The 25,765-nt window shown below is 40.8% G+C and overlaps 1 protein-coding gene across 2 annotated transcripts in view; it reads left to right on the forward strand.

Annotated features, from left to right (window-relative positions):
* The first annotated feature begins 2,597 nt into the window (after positions 1 to 2,597).
* Positions 2,598 to 25,765, forward strand: part of prickle2b (prickle homolog 2b) — a 90,123-nt gene continuing 66,955 nt past the window's right edge. Inside the window, exons 1-2 of one of the 2 annotated variants that reach the window (XM_085353886.1) lie at positions 2,598 to 2,657; positions 3,100 to 3,167. In XM_085353886.1, the coding sequence (XP_085210012.1) occupies positions 2,598 to 2,657; positions 3,100 to 3,167 (128 nt within the window). Of the gene's footprint in view, positions 2,658 to 3,084; positions 3,168 to 25,765 lie in introns of both variants that reach the window. The other variant, XM_085353887.1, reaches the window with a different exon arrangement.

Below are 25,765 nucleotides of genomic sequence, written 5' to 3' on the forward strand. Positions count from 1 at the left end.
TTACTGTAGTTGGAATATGTTCCTTGCAGTTTCTTGCCTGTTCCCCTTCCTTTGTATTCCTATTACTATACTGCCACAGATGCTTTCTCTTTTTCTCTTCTGTCACCAAGTTATTTATCTGAGCAGGCTCCTGCATGTTCACAAATTGTATTTGTTGCATGCAGTAAATATGTTTCAGAAAATGCTCAAAAATCTTGAGGTACTCCTCATTTCTTTTTCCTTCTTAGCAGCCAGGCTTTGTTTAATTTTATAGTGGTCATGACTAATAGTTCTCCTTCTTTTTCACTCATTTTCAGTGCTTATTTTCAAAATAAGTTTGTTTTTTTTAATCATTGAACAACTTAACACTGACCTAGGAATCATTCAAGCACAAAAAGGCACCTAACTCAAGGTATGAACCAATGTTGTGTCATAACAGACAATTTGGCAAAGTGTGCATTTTTTAAATTGCATCTTTAAGTACTTTGTTGTTAGCAGCCACTCACAAATGGTCTGAGTGGAAAAATGGCTTAATGAACGGAAGCAGGGAGACAAAACTGGACAGAAAATCATTGGTAACAGGATTTATGGAGTGATAAATCCAAATCTGAAATTTTTGGTTTGAATCATCATCAATATATATGGAGTAGGTCAGGAGAGATGGACAGTGAGTGTCTACAGCTATCTATAAAACATGGTGGAGGCTTTTTCATGGTTTGGGAATCTTGTCAAAAATGATGGACTTATGAATACAGAAAAGTAGCTTCAATATTTGATCCACCATGCAATGCCATCTGCAAAGTGTCTGCATGCATGGCCAGCGTTCAGCATGCCATTGTTCCCAAACACCGCCAATGCAGAAAAAACATACCTGGATAGGAAAGCACAATGGAACAGTCGGTGAGTGGCCTCCCCAGAGCTCAGATCTAAACATTACTGAAGCAGTTTGAGATCATCTTGATGGAGAATATAACAAAAGGCAGCCAACATGCAAAGAAGAGCTTTGAATATCCTTCAAGACATCTGGAGAACTATTCCTGAAGAATACTTCAGGAAATTACAAGAGAATCAGAATTCTACAAACTCAATGCATATTTGCAGATGTTTCAATAAATCATTGCACTCATTTCCCATTTTCCTGATGCAATATAAAGAAATGAAAGATGGCTAAAGGCCTTTGCACTCTACTGTATGCAACAATGAAGAATCACAATCAAAGAATCACACATTTTCTTCCCCATGTGCTCAGGCAACAAAACACTGAAGAATTTCGTGTAGCTAAAAGGTCATTCAAATGATGACCCCGAGCAAAGGTGAGCTAACCTGAATCTTGAAAGGTAATTGTCTGTTTTGTGAGCAAATGTGGATTCATTTTCCTGTTTCTCTGTTATTCTTTCACACTGCCATCGTTTGACTATTGATGCTTTTTGCCTTCATCCATTGCTACATCTGATTATCTCAAGGTTGTGATTCTGTCCTTAGACAAGCAGACATCTCCCAGTTTGTCTGTCTGCTCCTTGTTTCATCCTCTTTAAAGGAAACAACACCTGCAGGGTTGTCTGTCTTCGTTCTTATCAGCCAAAACCCAATCTGACAAGAGACGCTTTTTCAAACAGTCTAAACAGATGTCGAAATTCAGCCTCCTTTTCTTAAGCTGTGCACCGCAGCAGTACGACTGCAAGTCTCTAAACTGACCGTGGAGCTGTATTAGTCAGCAGTGACATTTGTGCAATCTTACCACTTCATTTAAAAAGAAAAAAAAGAAAAGAAAAAGGAACCCCATTACGTCTAATATAAACGACCAAAACGGTGCACGGCAACCATCACACATTACTGTTGCATCCCTGAACTTTAAGTTGGCTGTCAGAGCAGCATAAAAGCTGCCTGTGAGTCAGATCAGTCTTACACTGATGTTAAAAAGCCTTTTCTCTGGTGATAAATGGAGGGCGATTGTTGGAGAGTCAACGCTGTCAGACCAAAGAGAGGAAGGCACAGAGGAGAGCTCAGTGCAGGTTTGTGGTAAAGTAAAAGAAAGACTGCATTATTTACTCGCTTTTTTCTTTTTCCATTTTGGACCAAAGTGCTATCATTAATTCATTCTAATAGAGGAAAAACAAGAAACAGGAACATGTATTTCCTCAGCGATAATTCTGTTATTTGTACCCATCCACTGTAATAAGTGGACATCTCTCTCTCTCTTTTAAAAATATGTGACTTTTAAAACTTGCTCAACTTTCAGCCCAAGTTTGCTGTTAGCTTTTAAGTAAAACACAACAAATTGATTAATTAATCACCACTTTTAACAAAATTTTGTAATAACCTGCTTTCTTTATTTCTTTTTTTGTCCAATAGAAGAAGAAAAAACCCCCCACACTGCCAGATTTCCATTGGCTGTGGATAAACAGGGTGGAGCTGTTACCCGGAACAGCGAGGCTTCATTCATTAATGAAGGAGGTTAATAGGGCAGGACAGCCGCCAGCGCTCTGCGCACTTTTAGACAAATCTTGAGGGGTATTTTTTAAAATTATTATTGTTATTTTTAATCCCGAGTTTTCTCTGTGCTCAGTTTGTCTCTATAGCGCACGACTGTACATCTGCTCTTCTGGGTTCAAGCGGTCATGTTCAGTCGCAGCTCCAAGAGAAGAGATCCCAGCAGATCGGTAAGTTGGCAGGATAAAGTTAGGTTTCCATAGCGCTGCTTCAGCTCCCACTGCACGCGGTATGCTCGTGTTTGTTGTGTGGTTTTCTTCTCTGTATCTGCTCTGCCCTGTTGCTAAGGAGATCCAGTATAATCTGAGCTGTCGAGATATGTAACTCAAGATGTGACACAACAGCACAGTCAGCATGATGATGTTTTCTGTTGCGCACAGTTGCTTTCTGAGCGAATTCTGAAGCGCACACACATATTTCCATTACAAATACCCCCCCATGTGTTTTTAAGTCATATTAGGGACGTCATTTAAAATAGTGTTACACTGTAAAAATGCAATGCGTTCAATGCGTTAAATAGTCTAAATTACCAGCTAATTAACGACAGTCATTTAAAGCCCCATGCAGTGAGGAGTTTAGGGGACCTGCTATTGTGACCTGTGTTTCTTTCTGTAGAACCCTGCAGATGAGACTCAGAGAGGACAGCCCTGTGTCACCTGTGGAGAGCAGTGTCCTGGCTTTGCCCTGCACAAATGGAGGTACAGCACTTGTTCACCCAGATGGGTGAGCGATCCATATCACACCAGTGATGGGGGAAGGTCCAATGTTTCTTTTGTTTTTTACATCTTTACAAGTCACTGAATTCATTCATTCATCGAAAAGGGTTAAAGCGAGAGTCATTTGCTGTGCTCCTGCACCCAGTTTGGCAAAGCAGCCGTTCTTAACACTGTGATTTCTTCTTCAAGAACTGTTCCAAACTCTTGGGCTGTTGAATAGAGTCAGCCATGCATCATACTGTGAGGAAACAATTGTTGTGCCCCTGTGTGCTCCAGGATAATAGTTTTACAGTAGAGACCATTCATGCAGCAGGAAGGATTCAAGCCTGCTGCTTCTGCAGTCACGCTGTCACAACTGTGAGGGTATAAATGTGCTTATGCTGCGAAACAAACTGCATATTGTTGGAAGACGTAATCCTGCTGTGGAGTACGGGAGGATTGGGTTAGAGTGTGAATGCCGGTGACTGTGCTTGTGCAACTGTGGAGATGCTGTGAGCATTGGAAAAGAATAGGCTGCCTGACCCCGCCCCCTAGTAAGGCTTACATGGAGAAGAGAAGTTCCAAACTATAAGTTCAGTAACACTGAGAGGTTTGTGTTTTTACACCTGTGCAGCCTATAAAGTATGACCTTGTTCTGCAGCATGTTAGAACTATTTTAGTACCATTTTTCTCACAGATGTAGAACGCATCAAAAAGACATAATAACTCACTGCAGTGTTTTGGTAAAACAAAAGTCAGCTGGGTCGGAGACATTTCATTCAGAGAGCGTGGATTTATGAAGTGTTTTGTCTGTTTGATAGGAATCCACAATAGGCTGGGAGTTTCTGAGCCATAAAGACCATCCAGTCTCCTTTGCCGGTAACTATACAGAGGCAACGGCAGCCTCAGGAATGCAGCCTTTAATTGCTCGTCTGTGCAGTCCCACAATAAAAAGTCAACCCACTCCCCACCCTCTACCCCCACCAAGCTGGAATAAAAAAGTCAGTGGACACAGACTGCCTGCAGGAACACGACTGTGTGCTGAGGCAAAAGGCTGTTTTATTGCTCCAGCAAGTCTTTGTGTCTGAGGCTAAACAGAGAAAAAGACAGGGTAACTTCTTAAGGAATGTCCTACTTCCATACCAGGCCAAACTTAATGGGTTTTCATGCTTAAAAAAAATTATTATCCTTTTTTTAAGGCGTAGTTGTAATGTTTTGCAATGCAGTGGACTTAAAGTGACCCTTGGGTCAGAGATAGGAATGAGAAGGGGGGAAATGTGTGCGTGCATGTGTGTACACTTACTGTATGCTCTGGTCACAGTAGCTGTTTGACAAAAACAACACACATTTGTAATAGATTATGTGGTAATATCCACCCTACTGGATGATCTGCCGTGACATTTTGGTTCATATATCCATGTATGCTGAAGGTTCATGCTTTGCTGATGGACTCAACTTAAAACACTGTTGTACTCTTAGTCTTTTCTTTAAGCTGAATTTAAATTTGATGACGAGCTTGATTTCTTATCTGGGATAATTTAGGATTAGTCTTGGGAGTTATTGGGATTTCAGGTAGTTGCTCTCTTTGTGTTGCTGCCATATTTCTTAATATAAATTTAAAACGCTGATAAATGTATGTATTGAAAAGAGAATTTCAGCATTGACATTTTCTTTGCCATTTAATCCTCTAAATGTATTGTGTATGTGTTAGTCCGTAGGGAAATTACTCCTCTGCATTTAACCCATTCACCCAGTGAAGCAGTGGGCAGCCACCAATGCAGCGCCCGGGGAGCAGTGTGTAGGGACGATACCTTGCTCAGGGGTACCTCAGGGTATCCATTCAGTGGAGTCGAACCCCTGACCTTCTGATCATGGGGCAACCACTCTACCTACTGAGCTATCCCTGCCCTTATATTGTCTATCATTGTGTATTATATTGTCTATCCCTTGTTCTTATATTGTGTTATTTGCCATTTGATAAAGTAGCAAAAAATACCATTCTAAATCTGAGGGTAAATGCCCCCTCTGATTATTATCTTTCCCAAATACAGTCTGAAATATTGGGATATGTTTTTTATAAGAATATTAAGAGGAGTAGAAGAGGAAGGATCATGGCTGAATGTCCTGTTAAAATTTTGAATGGAGTAAGGGGTCTGGTTAAATCTCTTCCATTTCCACATTTTTATAGAAATGAGCTATTTGTGCTAAAGTGAGGAGGCAATCCCTTTGAGAATATGCTATAGCTGTTGTTTTACTCAAATGCGATCATAATAATTATTATTGATACTTCATTTATCTTGCTGAGATTGAGAGCTCTTTTTCTGGAGAGACCTGTGCACAAAAATAAAAACATAGACAGACCAAAGTAAACCAAATGGTTCCGGTCTGCTTAATGTTAAAGGTTCAGTGGAAGGTCCAGGACATCTAAACGTCTTTTGGGATCTTTGAAGTTGCTGTCCTGATGTGGATACAAAATGGACACATGAAAGAGTTTCGGTTTGCTGGCTGCTTGTGTGTTAGTGTCCATGTGTAACAGAGTAAGTCAAGTTGGCTGCTCTGGGTAGGTTAGTGATAGGAGCGGATTCTCTTCGCTCAACATGTTCCTGCTAAATATTTAATACTTGCCTTTGGCTTGATTGATTTTCTTTGTACTAATGAGACTCATTACCAGCCTTATTAACATTAACCCTGAGTGTGAACGTGCTGTCTGACCCGCCGGATCACATGACTCTTCTGCATGACGCCAGTGTGTTTTCACACCTGAAAAGTTACTGTCGCTTAACCTGTTTTTAACCTGTTTTTGAAGCCTTGAGTCAGTCCAGGCATGAATCAGACTGCAAATCCAATGAGATCTTGCCATTAGCAGTTTTTCATTTCCTCCAGCAGCATAACATAAAACTTAATTTAAGGCAGTAGGTTTAGTTCAGGTTTTGCCAGAGCTGACTGGCGCTGGACAAAGCCTGCCCTTGTGTGCAGCGAAGCTTTGGCTGAAACTTCAGCTGGCTAAAAGCAGTTCTGAGCAGATAAAGAGAGAAGCAGAAAAGGACAGAGGAAGGAGGAGAGATGATGTTTGCAGGAGAATAAGAGGGATCACGGTTGAGTTTTAACCCGGCCCTGAATGGCTTGCTGACGTCTGTCCCCTCGGTAACCTGGTGTGATCTGCATAACACAGGCTGGGCCCCTCAATTCACTGTGTTAACAAGACGATCTGGCAAATAAAACTGTCAGGGTGCCCGGCCATTTGAATGGGTTCTGGCTGTTGCAGCACTGAAGAAGACTCAGTTTTAGGTGAGGGGGAAGGGAGAAGGAAGCCAGCGGTGGCCGGTGCCAGATAATGGAAACTTTAGATTTATCACCAAAGCTGTGTCAGTGTATTGGCATGTAGATGGTAAGCATCTTTGCTTGATAGTTTCCAGGGATGAAAACATTCCCTGACCTGCTGTGTTTTCTCCTTTTCAGGGCTTGTTTGGATGCAGAATGCGTCAGCAGCGTCTCCTAATAGCATTCATATGGGTCAGGAAGCAAAATACTTTACTAATAAACTTGGCTTTTTAATGTGTGAATGGCATGTTTTGTTTCTGCCCTTTGGCGGTTTATTTTGAAGGGGTTTTATTTTCACAAACCTGCAGGAACTTTGGCTCTATGCCTGATGTTTACAGATAATGCAAGCCTAGGGAGCTTTGACTCCGTGATATCAATCATAGTTTGACCTTTAGGTTTTCGGACGGTGTCGGGCTAAAGTCAACCCTTCCTATTTCTCTGCTTTCATTAACTGCTGGCTTTGTCCCTCGCTCCTTTCCCCCTGCCATTTCTCCTCATATTCCTCTTTATCCAAATCACCCCATAATTGACTGTAACAGGCTGGTCTAGATGGGGATTACGTATGTTGGTCACGGAAATGAGGATGGCCTACACATGTCGTCGGCTGATTTCCTGCAGGGCTGGTGGTTGCCTGTTGAATTCCAATGATATCCTTGAATCAAAATTGAACAGCCAGGCTGAGATTATAGGCTTGAGCAAAATTCCCGTACTATGCCTTCCCTTCTGCATTTGGGAATTTTAATGATAAGCATGGGTAAAGGACTGTTTGTTTGAAACAAGCACACGATTCTAACATATTCCCTGCTTTCTAATACTGATTGTGCACATTGTTGCAGAAAATACACGAACACGTTTATTACTTCTTTTTCCCGACACAATAGTATCGACTGATCTCATCCACTGTGATGGACTGGCATTATACTGGATTTCTTCTTTTTTTTTTTTCTTTTGGTTTGGGACTCATTTGTAGAATCTGTGAGGACGGAGCCTCACATCTGGTTTAGATGCAGCTTGTGGTGCATTCACCAACAGATCAATTTGATCCCTAAGAGAAGGATGGGTGTAGGTCAGCAGGCGGCGTCATATCATCCACCAGGTGGGTTCTGGAAGTGTAACAGGACCCCCTGAGTTGGGTTTCTAAACTCTGTGCTTGCATAATTGGCTTTTGTAATTCTCTATCATTAGAGCTGTAGTCGTTTACTGACAGACTACGTACAAGTAAAAGTAGATTCAATGATTAAAAAACGGTGTGCCTGCAGTTTACAGTATTCACATGCCAAGTTTCAAATAGTTTAATATAACATATTATATAATCACTCTGTGTGTGTGTGTGTGTGTGTGTGTGTGTGTGTGTGTGTGTGTGTGTGTGTGTGTGTGTGTGTGGGGGGGTGTAACAAATGTCATATAACACAATTTATTAACAATTTTAAAATGGTTTTAAATTTCAACATTCTTAAAAAGCAAAACTGTAAAGACCAGTATATTCATATACCACATATCAGTATGATCTAAAAAGCACTTTTTAAAATTGTTTTCTTGTTTATGTGGTGAAAATAAACTGACCAGCAGGGGGCAAACATGTCTAATAGACACTGAACTGTATTAACCACTTTGTTTACTGGTTGATTGGCTCAATTGTCTTTTAATTCATGCCGTCAGCTTGTTAATTCTTTTCAAAAGGTTTCCAAATTCTTAACAGTTCCCCGTCTATTCCTGAGGTATGACATTAACTCATTATGATAATTGCCATATACAAGTTTGGCTTTTGGCCCAACATCCTGATAAGCCTTCAGCTCTCTCTTGCTTTAACTTTTCCAACATTAACACACATTGGCAACTCCCCTTGATTTACATTCTAGTCATGTTCATTCATCCTGGCGTTCGCCCTGGTGGTGATCCATACCTTAAAGGCTTTGTGTGTTGAGCTGCCTTTGAACTGTCATTGAGAATAAAGCCAGCAGGTCAACAAGTGTAACTGTCTGTCAGCTATGACTGTACAATATTTTGTACTAATCCAAGTTAGTGTGGATACCTACAGAATAAGTGGAAGGGGAATCCATGACAAACTTGCATTTGATCCTGTGGCAACCTTTGATATATGTTCATTTAGTGTAACTTAAACTGAAAAAGGGGGAGACACTAAAGTCATCAGGACTGACTTTATGCATATCTCTATTCAGACTGCCTTAACCCTCCCTGCAGCCTTGTACCCATACAGCAAACATGACTAAGAACTGAAATAAATAAAAAGCTCCTAGAGACTGCAAATAGTTTCTTAATTTGTCTTTTAAAGGACTGATAAGTCATTGAAGCCGAAAAACAAATTCTTTGACCATCAGTTCATCAGTAAACTGATTTCTCAGTTCAGGAATAGGTGGGTGGTTAGACTGACAGGGAAGGTGAGACTGGTGGAAAATGAAAGATTGACAGTAGTATAATGTCACCTTGTTCTGCCTCTAAAATAAAATGCAAGGGTAATTAGCTTATACTTACCCCAGTCAATAGTTTCCATTGCTTGTTTCCTGCTCATACACCTGTAGTCATTCTGTCTCATAGTGCCACTTATCACTGCGTCACCTCAGCTCATTAACCCTTCATCTTGTGGCCTCCTCTCTCAGTCCTGGCATCCTTCCATTCATGCATCTCCTCATCTCTGCAGTTTAAAGACTGCCAGACCGCTGCAGAGGTTTACACAGTGCTCCACTTCAAAGCCTTCTTTGATTCTCTCCTCTTGTTTTATTCCCCCCCTCCTCAGTTCTCACCGTCTAGCCACCTGTTCTCATTCGGGCTGGGTGTGGAAGGGAAAAGCCTTAAGGAGCTGTGCTAACACCACAATTTGAACACACAATCCTACAGGCATTTCTTGTCTTTGGAATACTTCCTCAGCTGTGGTGATTTGGAGGGGATAAAATGTTCTTTGGTTTTGGGTTTTTTGGTTTTTTTTTGCAGCCAACAGAGGACAGCATTGTACAAGCGCAACATGGATTCATCCAAGTTGAAATCCTCATTGACTAATGTGTTAACTGGAATATCAGAGATGAGAGATTTTTCCATAATAGCAAAGCTTCACACCTGCAGCACTAGAAGACACTGGCGTGGTGTGGATCATTATTTTATTGGGGAAAACTCATATGTTAGGAAAGGGTGACAGTTTCCTTTTGACGTTCCCATTACTTTAATTACTTGTCCTGTTTTTTACAGACCCCCAAATCCCAGTGGAACACAAAGCCTTGTTTGTCTTAATTGCAAAACAGAAGCTTGATGACTCTGCATTGTTAAATTATTTGATTGGTTTATTGATTCAGCCAGCCCCCTCAATATTGGTTGGCTTAAGTGGCATGTGGACCTAAGAGAATTGAGTGTCATCTATTAGTCAAGAAAGGAACCGGATAACCTCTCTATCAAAAAGGACTGAGTTTGGACCATGTCGATGCGTCACTTTGACCAAGTTTGTTAGCTGAAAAAGGAAATTCTAACGTTTTGGATGAATTGCACACATCGCCACAGCTTTGACCCTTTGTCTTCTATTCCTCCAAAGCCCCTTTCACTCTTCATCTTTGTTTCTTTTCCCTTCCCACGTCTGTCTCTGTGTGTAATTTGTCGTCATCTGAAGAGTGGGCGAGGTGTCGTCTTCGTTCTGCTTGCAGGTTTGCGTGAGTCAATGCTGAATCTAATAGGCATGCTGGATGAGCTGTAATGCTCTGCTACTGTTCTGCTGGTTCATGGACTTTGTCTGTTGTGTATCTGGCATTTTCTTAAGCCTGTGTGTGTGTGTGTGTGTGTGTGTGTGTGTGTGTGAGAGAGAGAGAGAGAGTATTAATAGCAGAGAGGCTCTTAAGTGAAGCCTATATTTCATGGATGAGAGAGTAGGCTGGCTCTCATTGCCAAACTGTACAGGTATCTATCAACTGATCTGAGTGCAGTCAGAATGGAGAGGGGGCAGAAAAAAGTCGAAGACAGCTCTGAGGCATGGCCAGCTACCTCTGATAAAGGCCAGAAGTAGCACTGCCTCACCGAAACATTAGAACTCACACACACCAGCAAATGGATAACATTTTATTTTTGTGGCTGTGGTTGTAAATTTTGGGGGCATTTTGGTATTGACAAAGTGTTTGGAAACATTCTGCTATAGCTGGCAGGTCCGTATTCATTCCTATGGTGTTTTAGTCAAAAACTGGTGTCAATAACTATATTTAAGAATCTGATGGTTATTTATTGATTATTCTTATTAGTTTTATTTATTTGTATGTGCTCTTTTTTTTTTTTTTTTTTTAAATAAGAACCTCAGTTGAAATATTTGGATCTGGATCATCTAGGATACTCTAGTACTACCTGGTCCATCAGATAGTACAAGAATAGCTCTGAGGTGTCAAGGCGTGGACTCCAAAGGTGCTTTGTTGTGTTTGCAGCAGATGCTTTAAGATGTGTGTGTCCCTGCTGCTGTTATAAGAGAGACAGTCAGTATTTGAGTGGCTGTAATTTTTTTGGCTTGTTTGTTTTTGCAGTTGCCCAAAATTAGTTGTTAGTTATAGGGTGTATGCGAAAAAACTACATACACCCTATAATTCAGTAGCTCGTAGAAGCACCTTTAGCAGCGATAACACAAAGTGATCTTATTCTGTATGACTTTATCAATCTCATATTGTTGTGGAGAAACTTTGGCCCACTCTTCTTTACAATCTTGTTCATTGAGTTTTGCAGGAATTTGTTTATGCACAGCTCTCTTAAGGCGTCACCACAGCATTTCAGTCAGGTTGAGATCTGGAGTTTGACTGGGCAACTGCAAAACTTTAATTATTTTCTTTTTCAGCCTTTCTCTTTAACATATGCTGATGTGATTAGGATCATTGTCCTTTTGCATGACCCAAGTTCAGCTCAGTTTAAGCTGTCGGACAGACGCCCTCACATCTGACTCTTTTCTTTATACTTTGCAATCAACAAGGAACTTTTCTGTATACCAAAGTGCTTTTTTCTTAAATGCTTTGTGTTACTGTTTAGGTACAGAGTGGAGAGACATGATCTGGAAAAGGTAAATGGATAGGCTGATGATATGTGACAAATTACTCAGGTTGAATTTAAGTGCATTTCACTTGCATGGTACATGTTTTAGCCAGTTCAGACATGTGGATGTGAAGTAGCTTTACGTTCTCCTATAAGGCTGTGTGTTGCAAAAAAACAGCGTGGGCGCTAACGAAAGACAAAGACATTGAATCACTTGGATTAAGATGGATAGAAATGAGAACTGGTAATGGAGACACCTGACAAAGTTATCTTTGTGATTTGATTGAGGCCATCATCACCCTTATTTTGCAAAATGGTTCTGTTTCTCTAGCTTAACCGCCAAGAGCTCTGCATATTTGAAGGTTAGACTCATTCTTTTTCTCTTCTCCAGCAATCTTTATCACTCATCTGACCGAGTTTATTTGTGCAGGTTGACCAGTTGCCAAGGCAATGATGAATGTGCTCTAAGTTTGCTGCTGCCTTGACAACAAGCCAGATAAGTTGTGTATTATCAATAAGACAATAGGAGGACCAGTGAATATGGGCGGTAAGCAGACATGGGAGAAGGGGAAAAAAAAACCTGGAAATGAAGAGGCTAGTGTTGCTCATTTGACGTCAGATTTTTTGAGTGGGTTTAAAAAAAAATGTTTCTTTTTATGTATGATCTTGGTCACAGTTGAATGAAATGTTAAGCAGCATGATCTGAATACTGTTTCAAAAACCTCCCAAAGAAGAGCATGAAGAGTTTTCTGTTCTTTATTTTAATCAAATGTCAAATTTAGCTACAACGTGTTTGCAAAGATGAAAAGTCACTATGAAACTGGCCCCTCATTTTAAATGGTTACCTTAACTAAGTTATTTAAGGTTATCAGTATCAAAAACTTTTGCCAGTGACATTTGGTTAACTCCCTCACCATGAAACGTGGAACAGATGCATCAAAAGAATAAAAAACAGACTTTTGTGGAGTGGTGTGGCCCCAAGAGTGCTTGAGTTGTGGAGGTATTTGTATTATTTGAAAATCTTGTGAAACCAGAGAGCCAAGTAACTCACCAGCAATGTAGCCTTCCCTTGTAAAGTCCCTCTGCGATTTATTTCTCAACCTGATACTCTTGTAGTTGTGACCAGCACACAGACTCCAACAATTTTTGAATGTGATGTTGAAAGAGTTCAAATTAGCTTTGACTGTGATTAGGATATCCAACACTGGAAACATGCATGGCCAAATAGGTTTTATAAAATTAAAAGCCAAATATGCACCTGCAAATGTGATCAGAAGTGCCCGCAGACTCACCTTTGACTCTCTCCATGAATAGTGTTGCGGTTTTAGTGTCTGTCCAGCGTATGCAAAGTATTGTGCTGTAACACTTAGACAGTCTGCACAGTCCCAACTGCCTTCTGTCACATAATAAACCCATGTTATCCTGTTAAGGCTTGACAGTGAATGTGACAGAGTGACTGCAAAGTCCAGAGGCGGAAAACAGAATGAGCTGATGTGCTGAATCAAAAGGCCGTTGTATGCATGTCAAAGGTCAGCTTTTAACCAGCAAATCCCCTTTTCTCTCATCTAATCCACCAAGCTGGGGTTTTCCCACACCACAGGGCACATCTCAGACCAACCAGCGTGCAGACAGACAGGCACGATGGTGCCTGATAGCATCCACAAGGCTCAGACCACAAGTAGTCTTATTTCCATCAAAGATCCTTGGCCTGCAGGTATGGAGGGACTGTGGGTCCAAATTTATTTGAGCAAGTGTTCAGATAAATTAAAGCATAGAAAACATGTCTCTTTGTTATAAAATGCACAACTACCGATTCATTTTTACTGTTGAACTTCCGTTATGGTCTGTCCAAAGGCTAGCGTGTCTTAGAAGATTGGCTCAGTACAGCATCCATGCCACAGATGGCACTGTAGTAAAAGTAGCTTGCTTGTTTCAGTAATGTACTGTAGACATGTTTTCTTTTTTCTTTCCAAAGTCCATTGAGACACTTTTCTAGCTGTGCAGAGTCTCATGAGGTAAATTAACCCTCTGTAAAGTTGGGCATTACTCATTTTCTCCATTATGCATTGTTAAAGATTTTAAGAACGTGTCATTAGCTTGAAACTGATAACAGCTGGCCATATCTCAGTTTCAACCATGCACTAGCTAGTTGCCTTCATTAAACATGTCTTACTATTGCAGCATTTACAGGGTCTAGATCAGACCTTTAATGCCAAAAGCTCAGCATTCTGGTTGTCTATTTAAATTTGAAAGTATTGTCACACATTTCGAATATTACAAACTGTCAAGTGATTCTTGGAATAATGGCTACAAAGGCAAAGTTCCAAGAGAGAGAGAGAGAGAGAGTGTGTGTGTGTGTGTGTGTGTGTGTGTGGGTTCAGTTGTTAGTAACTTTGTACCACAAAGTGTATAATTTTAGCTATGCCATTGCTATGATTAAAGCTGGCACTGGAGGTAATCATTGTGGAGTAATACATGAGCTGTGCTTAATGACAATAATGGATATCAGGAAGGAAAAGAAAGCAGTTTGGGCTGTAATCCATTTAGCTAAAGACTTTCTTTTGAACTTCTATCCAGACTCATCTGCAGGGGTCCAGGTTGTCTGCACATGAGTTAGTTGCACATTTTATTCAACTGAAAGTTGGTCAGGAATTTATAGCATCAAAAGTTACCAAGTATTACTGCAATATATTAGTGCTGGTAGTCTACTGTATTTTCTTGACTCAATGGGAACCTGGAGGCGAAAGCTAACATACACTGTGAGCAGCATCAACGCTTCTTACATCTCTCTCCAGCATGGCATCATCAGGTTACACGTTTACAGAGAGTCAGCAGTTTAGCCCGGTAAAGCTGACTGGCCTTGCTTTGTCAGAAAGGCTGTGATGTGCGCTGTATATCTCTGCATTCTTAAACAATGAGCTTAACTTCGCCTGAATTCAACCCCCCTCTAACATTATGTTGCCTGTGGCACACATCACATCACACACACACACACTCATCATTTCCCCCACAGACTGAATCGCTCATTTGGTGTGGGGATCAAAGACTCCAATATTTATAAGTGGTCTTGGGGTGTAATTTGTTTCTCGTTTGATTCTGACGAGACCATTCCCCGTCTCCTCTTTATTTATCTATGTGTTTATTTATTTATCTGTTTAAGCCAAACTTCTTCTTCCTCATTACAGCGGCTTTAATGTCCTCGCTGAGCAGAAGCTAATGGCGATATAATGAACGGCGTGCAAGCACATTGAGAGTAAAATGTAAATTGTTTGCCTGGAGCGCTGGTGGTGAAACAGGAGGGAGACAGATTGGATAACCCGCAGTGTATGGAAAGTCCTGTCTCCTGTCATGTGGGAACACAAAGCTCACACTGCTTTAGCCTGTGTGTGTATATATATATTTTTTTTTTTTTAAATGCCACATTTTATCTTCCATCTGGTTGGCTTATGAGACTCTTGACTTTATTTGTTTGTTTATCTTTTAATGTATTCTAAAACCATTTCCAGCCTTTTATGAGCCTGTGTTTGATCTGCATCTGTGACAAGTTTGTGTAATGACGCCACAGTTGTTTCCAGGTCTGGTTTGTCACCCCTTTTCACCTGTTTTTGGTCATTTTAAAAATTGTTTAAAATGTTTCGTTTTTAATGTGTGTGTGTGTGTGTGTGTGTGTGTGTGTGTGTGTGTGTGTGTGTGAATGTTTGGTGTTTATCGGAGGGGGTAATAGGAAGCTTCTTTCTTCCCCTGTATTCCCTTAATTGATATTTGATTCCCATAACAGGTCGAATGCAGACAGTGTGCGCAGGTGTGTGTATGTTTAGAAAGACACATCTAAGTGGGGTGGTACTGTGTGTGTGAGAGAGCAGGTGCTAAATGCCAGACACTTTAACTCGAGGGATGTCTTAGATTGTGTAGCCCACGCAGAACTCCGTGCACCTGTGTTTTGTTTTTTGTTTTTTTTTTCTCGTTAGCACCGCCACACGTGCCTGCTCGTGCTCCCAGCCATACGAAGAATGGACTATACAGACTTTAAGCTTGTAATATTTAATAGCTTGACACCTGAGCCAGGAAGCGTGTCTCCGTTTATGCCAGATGGTGTTCAGCTGAAATCTCATGTTCCATACTGACTACAGTTCAAGCTGGAATGGAAAGCAACAGAGGACCAAATTGGTGTCTTTACAAAAACCACCCCAAAAAAAACCACAAAGTCGGTGTGTCGCGTGAGAATAAAGCCAAAGGCCATTTAATTAGGCGTGTGTGTCTGCCTGTGTGTGTGTAGGGGGGGTTATATCTATTAATTACTGTTATGTTGTATGTTCCACCTGTGTCTACATGGGTCTCCTCCGGATGCCCTGTCTTCCTCCAACAGAGCAAAGACAAGCATGTCAGGTTAGCTGTGGATGTCGGGTAAAATGCTTAATGTGCATAGACATTGGTCAGGAAGCCCTATATAAAGTAAAAAGTATAAAGTGAGGGCAGCGCAGTGGCAGAGTGGTTAGCACTCTTGCCTCACAGCAAGATCCTGAGTTCAATTCCACCATCAGGCCAGGGTCTTTCTAGGTTCTTCCTGTGTTTGCGTGGGTTCTCCCCGGGTATTCTGGCTTCCTTCCACAGTTCAAAGACATGCAGTTAGTGGGGTTAGGTTAATTGGAAACTCTAAATTGCCTATAGGTGTGAATTTGGGAGTGAATATGAGTGCGACTGGTTGTCTGTGTATATGTGTTAGCCCTGCAACAGACTGGGTACCCTGTTAGGGTGCCAGAGTGTCAGATTGCCTTTCTATTTGTGCCTCTCTCTTCCTTTAGGTAAGCAGGTACGTCTTGCTATTTGTGGTTGCATGAAGATGGAGTTAAAGGTACTTTAGACAGGCTGGAGAGGACTGTTCGCTCAGTTTCAGCTCCACGTCTGGCCTGTTTGAGTTCCAGATGCTCTAACTCAGACAAGCTGTGCTCGAGAAGTCCCTGAATAATGAATCTCAAGCACAAGAAGACTGGTTGATGTGAGTGTGCAGTTCTTTGTGTCTTGTTTGTGAACTTTTGGCACATTAGCATTCCACTGTGTTTGCTCGCAAGTTGCTTACATTTCTGTTTAATATCTGAGTGCGTGACAGTTATTTGTACTAATTATTGGACGCATTACATTAGATCAATAGAGATGCATCACATACTGCGGGCGCAGTAATAAGCAATCTCATTATTCAATCAGAATAACGACTAAATATGACTATCATAGGTTATTGGCTCGTTTTTTCTTAAAAAAGTAAAAAGATATAGATAAATGTGGATATTTGCTTTTTTGACAGAATTTGCATGTTTAAGAAGATCAGTCCAACTCATTTGTTTATGTGTAAACAGAGTAAGTCAAAAATCAACTAATTGGTTAATTATCTTCAAATTCAACTTCTTTTTGTGTGTGCAACTGAGTGACGGAGCTTTTCCTGCTGTAACTGTTTTGGGAGGGTGTGTGTAAGAAGACTCATTTGAGTTATCTTAGGAGCTAGTGGTGCATGTTATTAGCAAAGAGACAATCCCCCCTGTTGAGCCTGATTAATGATGTAGGACAACAGAAGGGTGTGTGGATGAGGCAAACATAACAGACCTACACTGGACACACACGCACAGAGCCATACACATTTTGTTTGCTCTTACCTCACTGCCTGCCTGGTGCAACAATCAGATTTTAGTTAGCTGACACCTGTGAGCTCCAGCAGGTCATAACAGGTGAAGACGAGTTTATTTTTATTTTTTTAGTGTGTCTGAAACACTTTATTTATTGAGGTTTCTCACATGATGTCATGTGCACATTGAGAGTTGTCTGTTGTATTGGATGCGATAGGATCAGTGATTGCTAAAGAGAAATGTGTATTTCCCAACTAGTTGTCAGTGGTTCCCAGTGGTTTCTGGGCCATAAACCTTCCCTTGACTGCTTTGGTTGCTAGCTGATTGCCACGGCTGCCTGTAGTTTTTCACGGTTGTCTGCAAATACTAACTACTAACTAAGCAGCAGTACAACTGGAAAAGGTGTGACACAAACTGGAAATGGAGGTTTCCCTTTAAAGTAAGAGCAGATGGGCAGTTTTTGTGAAAATGGCCGTCACTTCAATTCAAACTAGCGGTGGGGAGAAAAAATTGATACAGCATAGGACCAAGTTGCAATACTCGTGACCACTTTGATTGGAAAGCCATTGCACATTCGCCTGATAGAAGATAGGCTGCAACTGCTTGCAGGTAGGTTGACTTGGACGGACTGCAATCACTCTCAGAGAGACTGTGGAACATTTGCAGATAAATAAATAAAATGCAGACCAATTGGCAACATCCTGCCATCAGTCTGAATGACTCTTGGTCCATGAGAACAACAAGGGGATAAATCGCAATATATGTTACAGCAAAACTCAGCGTGTCACAAAATGCATGTCACTAAAAAGAAGCAGGGTTGAAATAATACTGTCTGGTGATTCCCAGCTTTAAATCAAACTGCAGCCATAATTTTGGCTGATACTGAGTTTCACAAGCCTCAGTGAAAGTGGAAGCCACTTTAATGATAGCTGCCTGACAGATGCGAAGCATCGACAGAGCACTTGGTGGATTTGGCGGTTCCTCTGGAGCATGAGCGTACTTGGCCTTAAGAGTTTACAGTCAGTGTTGCACAACAAGAAAGACATCATTGCCTGCACACGTCGTGTCGAGCATCACTTGTGCTGTCAGGGGCTTCTGACTATGCCGTTTCTTGGAAGTGTTAGTTTCATAATCAGTGAAATGGTGTTTTTTCTTTAGCAGCCACATCTGTGCCACATTGGGTTGTTTTAACAGTGCTCAGCTTTTAGTCAGCACCCTTCATAGTTGCATAATACCAGAAATGGATAGATTTATAACAACAAATGTCAAATTCAATTCATTTCCCAGAACGCTTTGTGGTGCTGATTAAATGGAACTCGTCTTTCTTCATTTATCACTTTCGCTGTGTGAGACTGTGTTCTTACTGTGTTCTTACTGTGGGAAGTTTTTGTCCACATCTGGGTTTTTTCTAAGTTTTTGGAAGGAGAGGCACATCAGGCATCTGCAAAACTAAAAGGAAGTATTTTGAAATAAAAAAAAAAAAAGAAGTATTTTGCCGTATTTTGCCGTTAGTCCACAAAAATTTGGGGACGGCAGTTGGGTGCCCATCTCTGAGCCTGGTTCTGCCAGAGGTTTCTTAATGTTAAAAAGTAGTTTTTCCTCCCCACTGTCATCAAGTGCTTGCTCAACGGAGATCGTCTGATTGTTTAGGTTTTTTTCTGTGTTATTGTAGGGTCTTTACCTTGCCTTAAGGTACTTTATATGGTAACTACTGTTGTGATTTGACACTATATAAATAAAACTGAATTGAATAGTAACAGTTTAACAGTGTTACGGCCCCTGGCCTCGTGTGACATGGGGAATCATCTTAACTCTACTATATTTACAGTGGGGCAAAAACGTATTTAGTCAGCCACTGATTGTGCAAGTTCCCCCACCTAAAATGATGACAGAGGTCAGTAATTTGCACCAGAGGTACACTTCAACTGTGAGAGACAGAATGGGGAAAAAAAAATCCATGAATCCACATGGTAGGATTTGTAAAGAATTTATTCGTAAATCAGGGTGGAAAATAAGTATTTGGTCAATAACAAAAATACAACTCAATACTTTGTAACATAACCTTTGTTGGCAATAACAGAGGTCAAACGTTTACTATAGGTCTTTACCAGGTTTGCACACACAGTAGCTGGTATTTTGGCCCATTCCTCCATGCAGATCTTCTCGAGAGCAGTGATGTTTTGGGGCTGTCGCCGAGCAACATGGACTTTCAACTCCCGCCACAGATTTTCTATGGGGTTGAGGTCTGGAGACTGGCTAGGCCACTCCAGGACTTTCAAATGCTTCTTACGGAGCCACTCCTTTGTTGCCCGGGTGGTGTGTTTTGGATCATTGTCATGTTGGAAGACCCTGCCTCGTTTCATCTTCAAAGTTCTCACTGATGGAAGGAGGTTTTGGCTCAAAATCTCACGATACATGGCCCCATTCATTCTGTCCTTACCACGGATCAGTCGTCCTGTCCCCTTGGCAGAAAAACAGCCCCATAGCATGATGTTTACACCCCCATGCTTCACAGTAGGTATGGTGTTCTTGGGATGCAACTCAGTATTCTTCTTCCTCCAAACACGATGAGTTGAGTTTATACCAAAAAGTTCTACTTTGGTTTCATCTGACCACATGACATTCTCCCAATCCTCTGCTGTATCATCCATGTGCTCTCTGGCAAACTTCAGACGGGCCTGGACATGCACTGGCTTCAGCAGCGGAACACGTCTGGCACTGTGGGATTTGATTCCCTGCCGTTGTAGTGTGTTACTGATGGTGACCTTTGTTACTTTGGTCCCAGCTCTCTGCAGGTCATTCACCAGGTCCCCCCGTGTGGTTCTGGGATCTTTGCTCACCGTTCTCATGATCATTTTGACCCCACGGGATGAGATCTTGCGTGGAGCCCCAGATCGAGGGAGATTATCAGTGGTCTTGTATGTCTTCCATTTTCTGATGATTGCTCCCACAGTTGATTTTTTTCACACCAAGCTGCTTGCCTATTGTAGATTCACTCTTCCCAGTCTGGTGCAGGTCTACAATACTTTTCCTGGTGTCCTTCGAAAGCTCCTTGGTCTTGGCCATGGCGGAGTTTGGAGTCTGACTGTTTGAGGCTGTGGACAGGTGTCTTTTATACAGATGATGAGTTCAAACAGGTTCCATTCATACAGGTAACGAGTGGGGGACAGAAAAGCTTCTTACAGAAGACGTTACAGGTCTGTGAGAGCCAGAGATTTTCCTTGTTTGAGGTGACCAAATACTTATTTTCCACCCTAATTTACGAATAAATTCTTTACAAATCCTACCATGTGAATTCATAGATTTTTTTTTCACATTCTGTCTCTCACAGTTGAAGTGTACCTCTGGTGCAAATTACTGACCTCTGTCATCATTTTAAGTGGGGGAACTTGCACAATCGGTGGCTGACTAAATACTTTTTTGCCCCACTGTAAATCTACTTAAACATTTAGCTACAAAAAATTGAGCAGTTTAGGTGTGTGTGTGTGCGCGCGTGTGCCTTTGCTTCTACTGTGTTTAACTAGAAGTTGACTGTGACAGAGTTGGACTAATCCTCAGGCTGCCATCTGTTGTTTGACCTCCTCCTTATCAACACATAACCAGCCTCCACAGGTCCAGTGTGTGTTTGTGTCCCCATTCCCAGTAATGAGGTGTGTTTGTTTGTGTGTGCAGGGCATGACTGTCAGTCAGCCATCATGAGCCAGACAAGTTAGGAGGGAGTGGGGTGGGGATTGTCATTAGCACAACCTAACACAGGCCTTGTTTGAGGTTAATAGGGTCATGCTCCTGCTAAAGGTACACATGTGGGACTTATTTCAGACCAAAGGTTAGATTGGCAGAGAGGGGAGACCAGTTTTGGGTCCGCTTGCCTTATGGGTACATGTCACGATCATATTTCAGAATAGTTCCACTTACGGATGTCGGCATGCATTGCAGTTCATGAAGCTGATTGAAATTCATTCTATTCATTCTAAGACCAGCCTGAAGAAATGAGAAGTGAATTCATTATTTTTGTCATTTGTTGTTCCAGCCTTGGAACTCCTTTGTGTTGATTTCCATTTGAAATAAAAGTTTAGACAAGTTTTTCTTCCCCTTTTTTTGCTTTGTGTCCCATTTAAAGCTTAATTGTGTTTGTGAAATATTTTTGTACACAGCAAATCCAGCATGTCCAAATTAACACTGTCGGATTTGATTTCAACACTATTAAAGTGTCTATATGGGTCCACACCAGAGAGTGTTAATTTAACTCTTTTTGGAGAGTTGGTACGTTAACTCTGATTTAGTGTTAAACACCAAATCTGTCTGGAGTTGATAATTTAACACTTGGTGTTAAGAGTTTATATATTAACTCTCAAAGAGTATTTTAGTTTAACTACGTAAGAGTTATCTTCTAATCCATTCTAAAAAGCGGGAATTTTACTGTTCTGACCTTCTAGAAATTTCTTTTGGAAATAAACATTTACTAAAAAGATGCAATGGTTTTTGAAAAACATTTATTCTGAACTGTGAAACACAATTTCAAAACATTTTCTGAAAGATGTAACAGTGTACATGTTCTCGCTTTCATTAGAATTTTGTTTATCAAAAGGTCTGACATAGGTGAGCTGGTAAATGCAAATAACAGCATTCTCATCACTTATTTCTTCAATACAATATGCATGTCCTTCATTCATCCCTTTGTGGAACTTCAACGCACTTCTGCTCTCCCCCATATTCCATCTTCACAAGCATATCCTGTGTGGAGATTGAATAAAAATTGGTTGACACTAATTAATGGCACAAATAATCCAGTAAACAATTGCAGCACAGTTAAAAAAAAAAAAAAAAAAGGAATCCTCTTATTACTTGTGTAAAGTATTTTCCCAAAAGACAAGGACACAGGCAACAGGTAATACTGAACTAAAGGTAAAACCTCAGCCTTTTTAATTTTTACTTAAACCGTGTGCACAAAACTCTGGAGGGATCTATGCTAACGTAGAACCCAGTCAGGACGTCTGCTACTGCTGTTTGCTCGTTTTTTTTTATGGGCGATCGTTTTCAGGCTTCAAGTAGCACCATTATACCAACATTTCACATTCTAGACATTGTTTTAGGTGTATTTGACCAAAAGTTTGACTGAAAATTCACATGCAAGCTTTTTTTCAAGGCTGTGGTATTTGCCCGCAAACAATACCTTTCAGCTAGCTAAAACAGAATATTATGCTATCAGCGAGCAACATGGCTAATGCCTTTCACACAGCTTTGTCTCAACTCCAAAGAGCCACAGAAGTAAAAGCTCATAATAATAATTGAAACAATCTTTGAAAAAATGACTTACCAAGCATGGCAAACAACTCAAATATGTAGAGCAAAATGTTCTGAAACGGCTTCACTTCAGCTTCGATTGGAGCCGTGCTGGGGGCGGAGTCTGTGAATTTACTCTGTTGGTGTCATAGCCCCTGTAGGAGTTCAGAGTTAAGAGGTCAAGAGTTAATGTTTCCATTGTAACACCTCCAGATTTGACAGAGAAACACTCATTTTTAACACTCGATTTTAACTACTATCATTTTACACCTCAGAGTTACATTAAAAGAATGTGACTCTGCTTAGAGTAAAATTAACTCTACTTTTGCAAGAAGACTATTAACACCAAAACATTTAACACTTTTGAACTCTACAACAGATGATATTAGGCAGTGGCCCTCGGTGAGCTATGGAGGGATCTTCTACTGCATGTATAACAAACCTATTGTATGTGTTGTGTTTGGGACGCTAACTCTGCCGTCTTGATGTTGCCCTAATTACAGTAACTAACGTCTTTTTTTCAAATATATATTGCTACAGGTTTTTGATTAAGTTCATTTGTCTGGCGCCAACAATCAGCCCCTTGAGAGTCTTGGCCCACTAATCTTGGCTAACAAACCAGTTCTAATCTATCTAGCATTATCATAGCTTCACCACAGTAAGCTAGGCAGCTGCATACTAGCCACTGTGAGACTTGCTATGGTTCATCTTTCACGCTGGAAACAAGACGCTTGACTTTTTAGCTACCCAGCAATAGAGCAGATGAAGGACTCTAGCTGAAACTCAGAACACACACAGCTTTTTTCTTCTTTCTTTTTTTTTTTTTTTTTTGCTATTGCCAGCAGCCCTGTTGCTTAGCACCAGCCTTGTCCAGAAGTAAACAAATCAACCTACAATCCTTTTAAAGATCACAAATTAACCCATTTTGTTTAATCTGTACAAAATCATAGTGTAAAACAAATCTAGTTTTTACACGAGGTTGTGAGACCATTTCTTGACTGGGAAAAGTCTCGTGGTCACTGTGGAGTTCTCAGGTGACCAGCAGAGACTACAAGAATTCATCATCACCCCCCCCCCCCCTTTTTTTTTTTTTTTTTTTTTTTTGTAAAATTTGTTATCTTTGGGAGGAGTCGGGTAATACGTGTTTCTGTGGTTTTCATACTTTGTGCTCAGCGAATTATGTTTAAAGAGAACGATGTTTCCATCGAGAGGAGATAAGGGAGCTGAGAAGTTGGCTGAGCTATGTGGCTCACAATGAGCAACATCCACACGTCACTTCATATCTTACACACTCGCATGTATGTATATTAAATATAATATTGATCTCAGTGGGTTTGATGAGGCATGTTTGTTCTTTTTCTTCTCGTCATACTGAAAAATGTGATTTCCTCTCTTCACCTCAGTATATTTTTACGCCCACTCTGCTTCTGTTCTCTCTTTTTCCATTTCTACGTCACGTTCTTTGACTATTCTCAGTGATATTTCTGACAGGCTTTTTTGGTGTGAATCATCCCACTTCACTGCAGTTTTGTCCCTAAATAGGTTTGAATTGCGACAGCGTCAGTCTTTTTTTTCTTTAGGAAGATAGCTTTTAGCTCTGCAATGGTAAAACGGTTGAAGCTGAGTCGTGGTTTGTGGATGAAAGCACAGGATGATGTCCGGAGCTGCTGCGTGGGATGTGCACTGTTGGCTGTTTGAACTTTCTCATTCACAAATTCTTGCCTAATGTCCTATTTTGGTATATGTTTCCATGGGAAGACAGAAATTATTTGAGGCAGAGGATTGTTAAGACCTTTTTTTTCCAGGCTTTGCTTGTCGATATATTAAGGATGACAGAGGTGAAAGTAAAAGATGTGTCCCATTCGTAAAACGCTGAACAGAACATCCTTCCTTCACACGACAGTCGTACACTCCTGGCAAGTGTGGACAGTTCCTCTCAGCATTGTTCAAATCCCACAGCTGGGGAAGCATCCAAGGCCAGACCTGTTCAACACACTAGACTGTCTAATGATTTGTGCCGTGTCTAATTTGTTCTCCATATGGTGCATACACACACACACACACAGACACATAGACACAGCGAAACCTGTCTGACCTTTGTTCCAGCTCTCTCTTTCCAAACTGCTAATATTATTTGCTCTGCTGTTTGAGAGCTGTTTCTAAGGGAAGGTGCTGGTTAGCTGTCCTGATCAACTAGCATTAATCCACTTGATTGGATTTAATGAGCCACACAGGATTCATTTACCACTCAGACCTGACTGGAGCTATGTGCAGCGTACAGTAGGAAATTGGAAAGAATTGCGATGTAGTCTGGAATCAAAACATAGCATCTGTGAATACCTAGCCTTGGCCAAATTACATAGTTACTTTATTAGAACATCTTCTCTGATTGAATCAACAAGGAGGAGCAGTAGGGGATTTGAGGTGGAATTAATAATGCTTTACTCGAAAACATCAGGGAAACGGGTCAAATCATCCCTGGATGAGCTTGAGAGGGTGCAGCGGCAGGTTAAGCCCTTAAGAGCTTCTTCTTTCTATAAGAAAGAAGAGCGAATGAGGTGGGAATGAGATGGGCAGGAAAAAAATTGTATTAGGATATTTGCTTTGTACCCAGGTGGTGTAAATTGACCTATTGCACCACCAGTACATGTTATTAGTAGAGCAGTTCCTTTTTCTCTCCTTTTCTCTCTCTCTTTTTTTTTTTTTCTTTTGAGCTCCTCTTTTCATTTTTGCATTGATTTACATGTTCATGGTTTCAACCTTTGTAGTGCAAAAAACCCCTCTAACTTTCATTTTAGCTAATGAGTGCTGAATTTGAATGGGGGTATTTTTTTGTGATGAGGAAACCATCTCAGGTGAAATTTGCAATGCAAGTGGCATGGATAGTATCATTAGGAAAAATAGGGCAGCAAGGCACATTTGGATTATTTTTTGATTTGAAGAAGTTCCTTTCTTCTACAATTATAACACGAAGACAAATGTAACACTTTTTTTAACCAGTTAGGAAGTTTTTTTGCAGTCTGACTTTACCAAACTTCCTTTTTTTAGTTTGAGTGAAGAGCAATTAATTTAAACTGCAAAGATGTTATAAAAATGTACCACTGTAAATGTACAATGAAATTGTGGGTGCTCCACACCAACTGTGCTGGAATAAAATATAAATGGTCGACAGCAGGAATACATAGCATGCAGGAGAAATATATACAGTGAAGAGGGATGTATACAAAACGAGAGAAATGTATACAAAAGTGACATAAATTTTGTCATCAGGCAGCGAGAGCGGATGTCTGTGTGCCTGTTTTCCAGTCTTAAATGAAAAATTGACGATACCCATGATGCTTCATTTGGGTACAGCTGTTATTTACTTTCAAATGCTCTGAA

This window comes from Diplotaxodon limnothrissa, linkage group LG5 (genome assembly GCF_057381915.1).
Source record: "Diplotaxodon limnothrissa isolate DT_005_m linkage group LG5, D_limnothrissa_male_GT1.1, whole genome shotgun sequence".
Lineage (NCBI taxonomy): Eukaryota > Metazoa > Chordata > Actinopteri > Cichliformes > Cichlidae > Diplotaxodon > Diplotaxodon limnothrissa.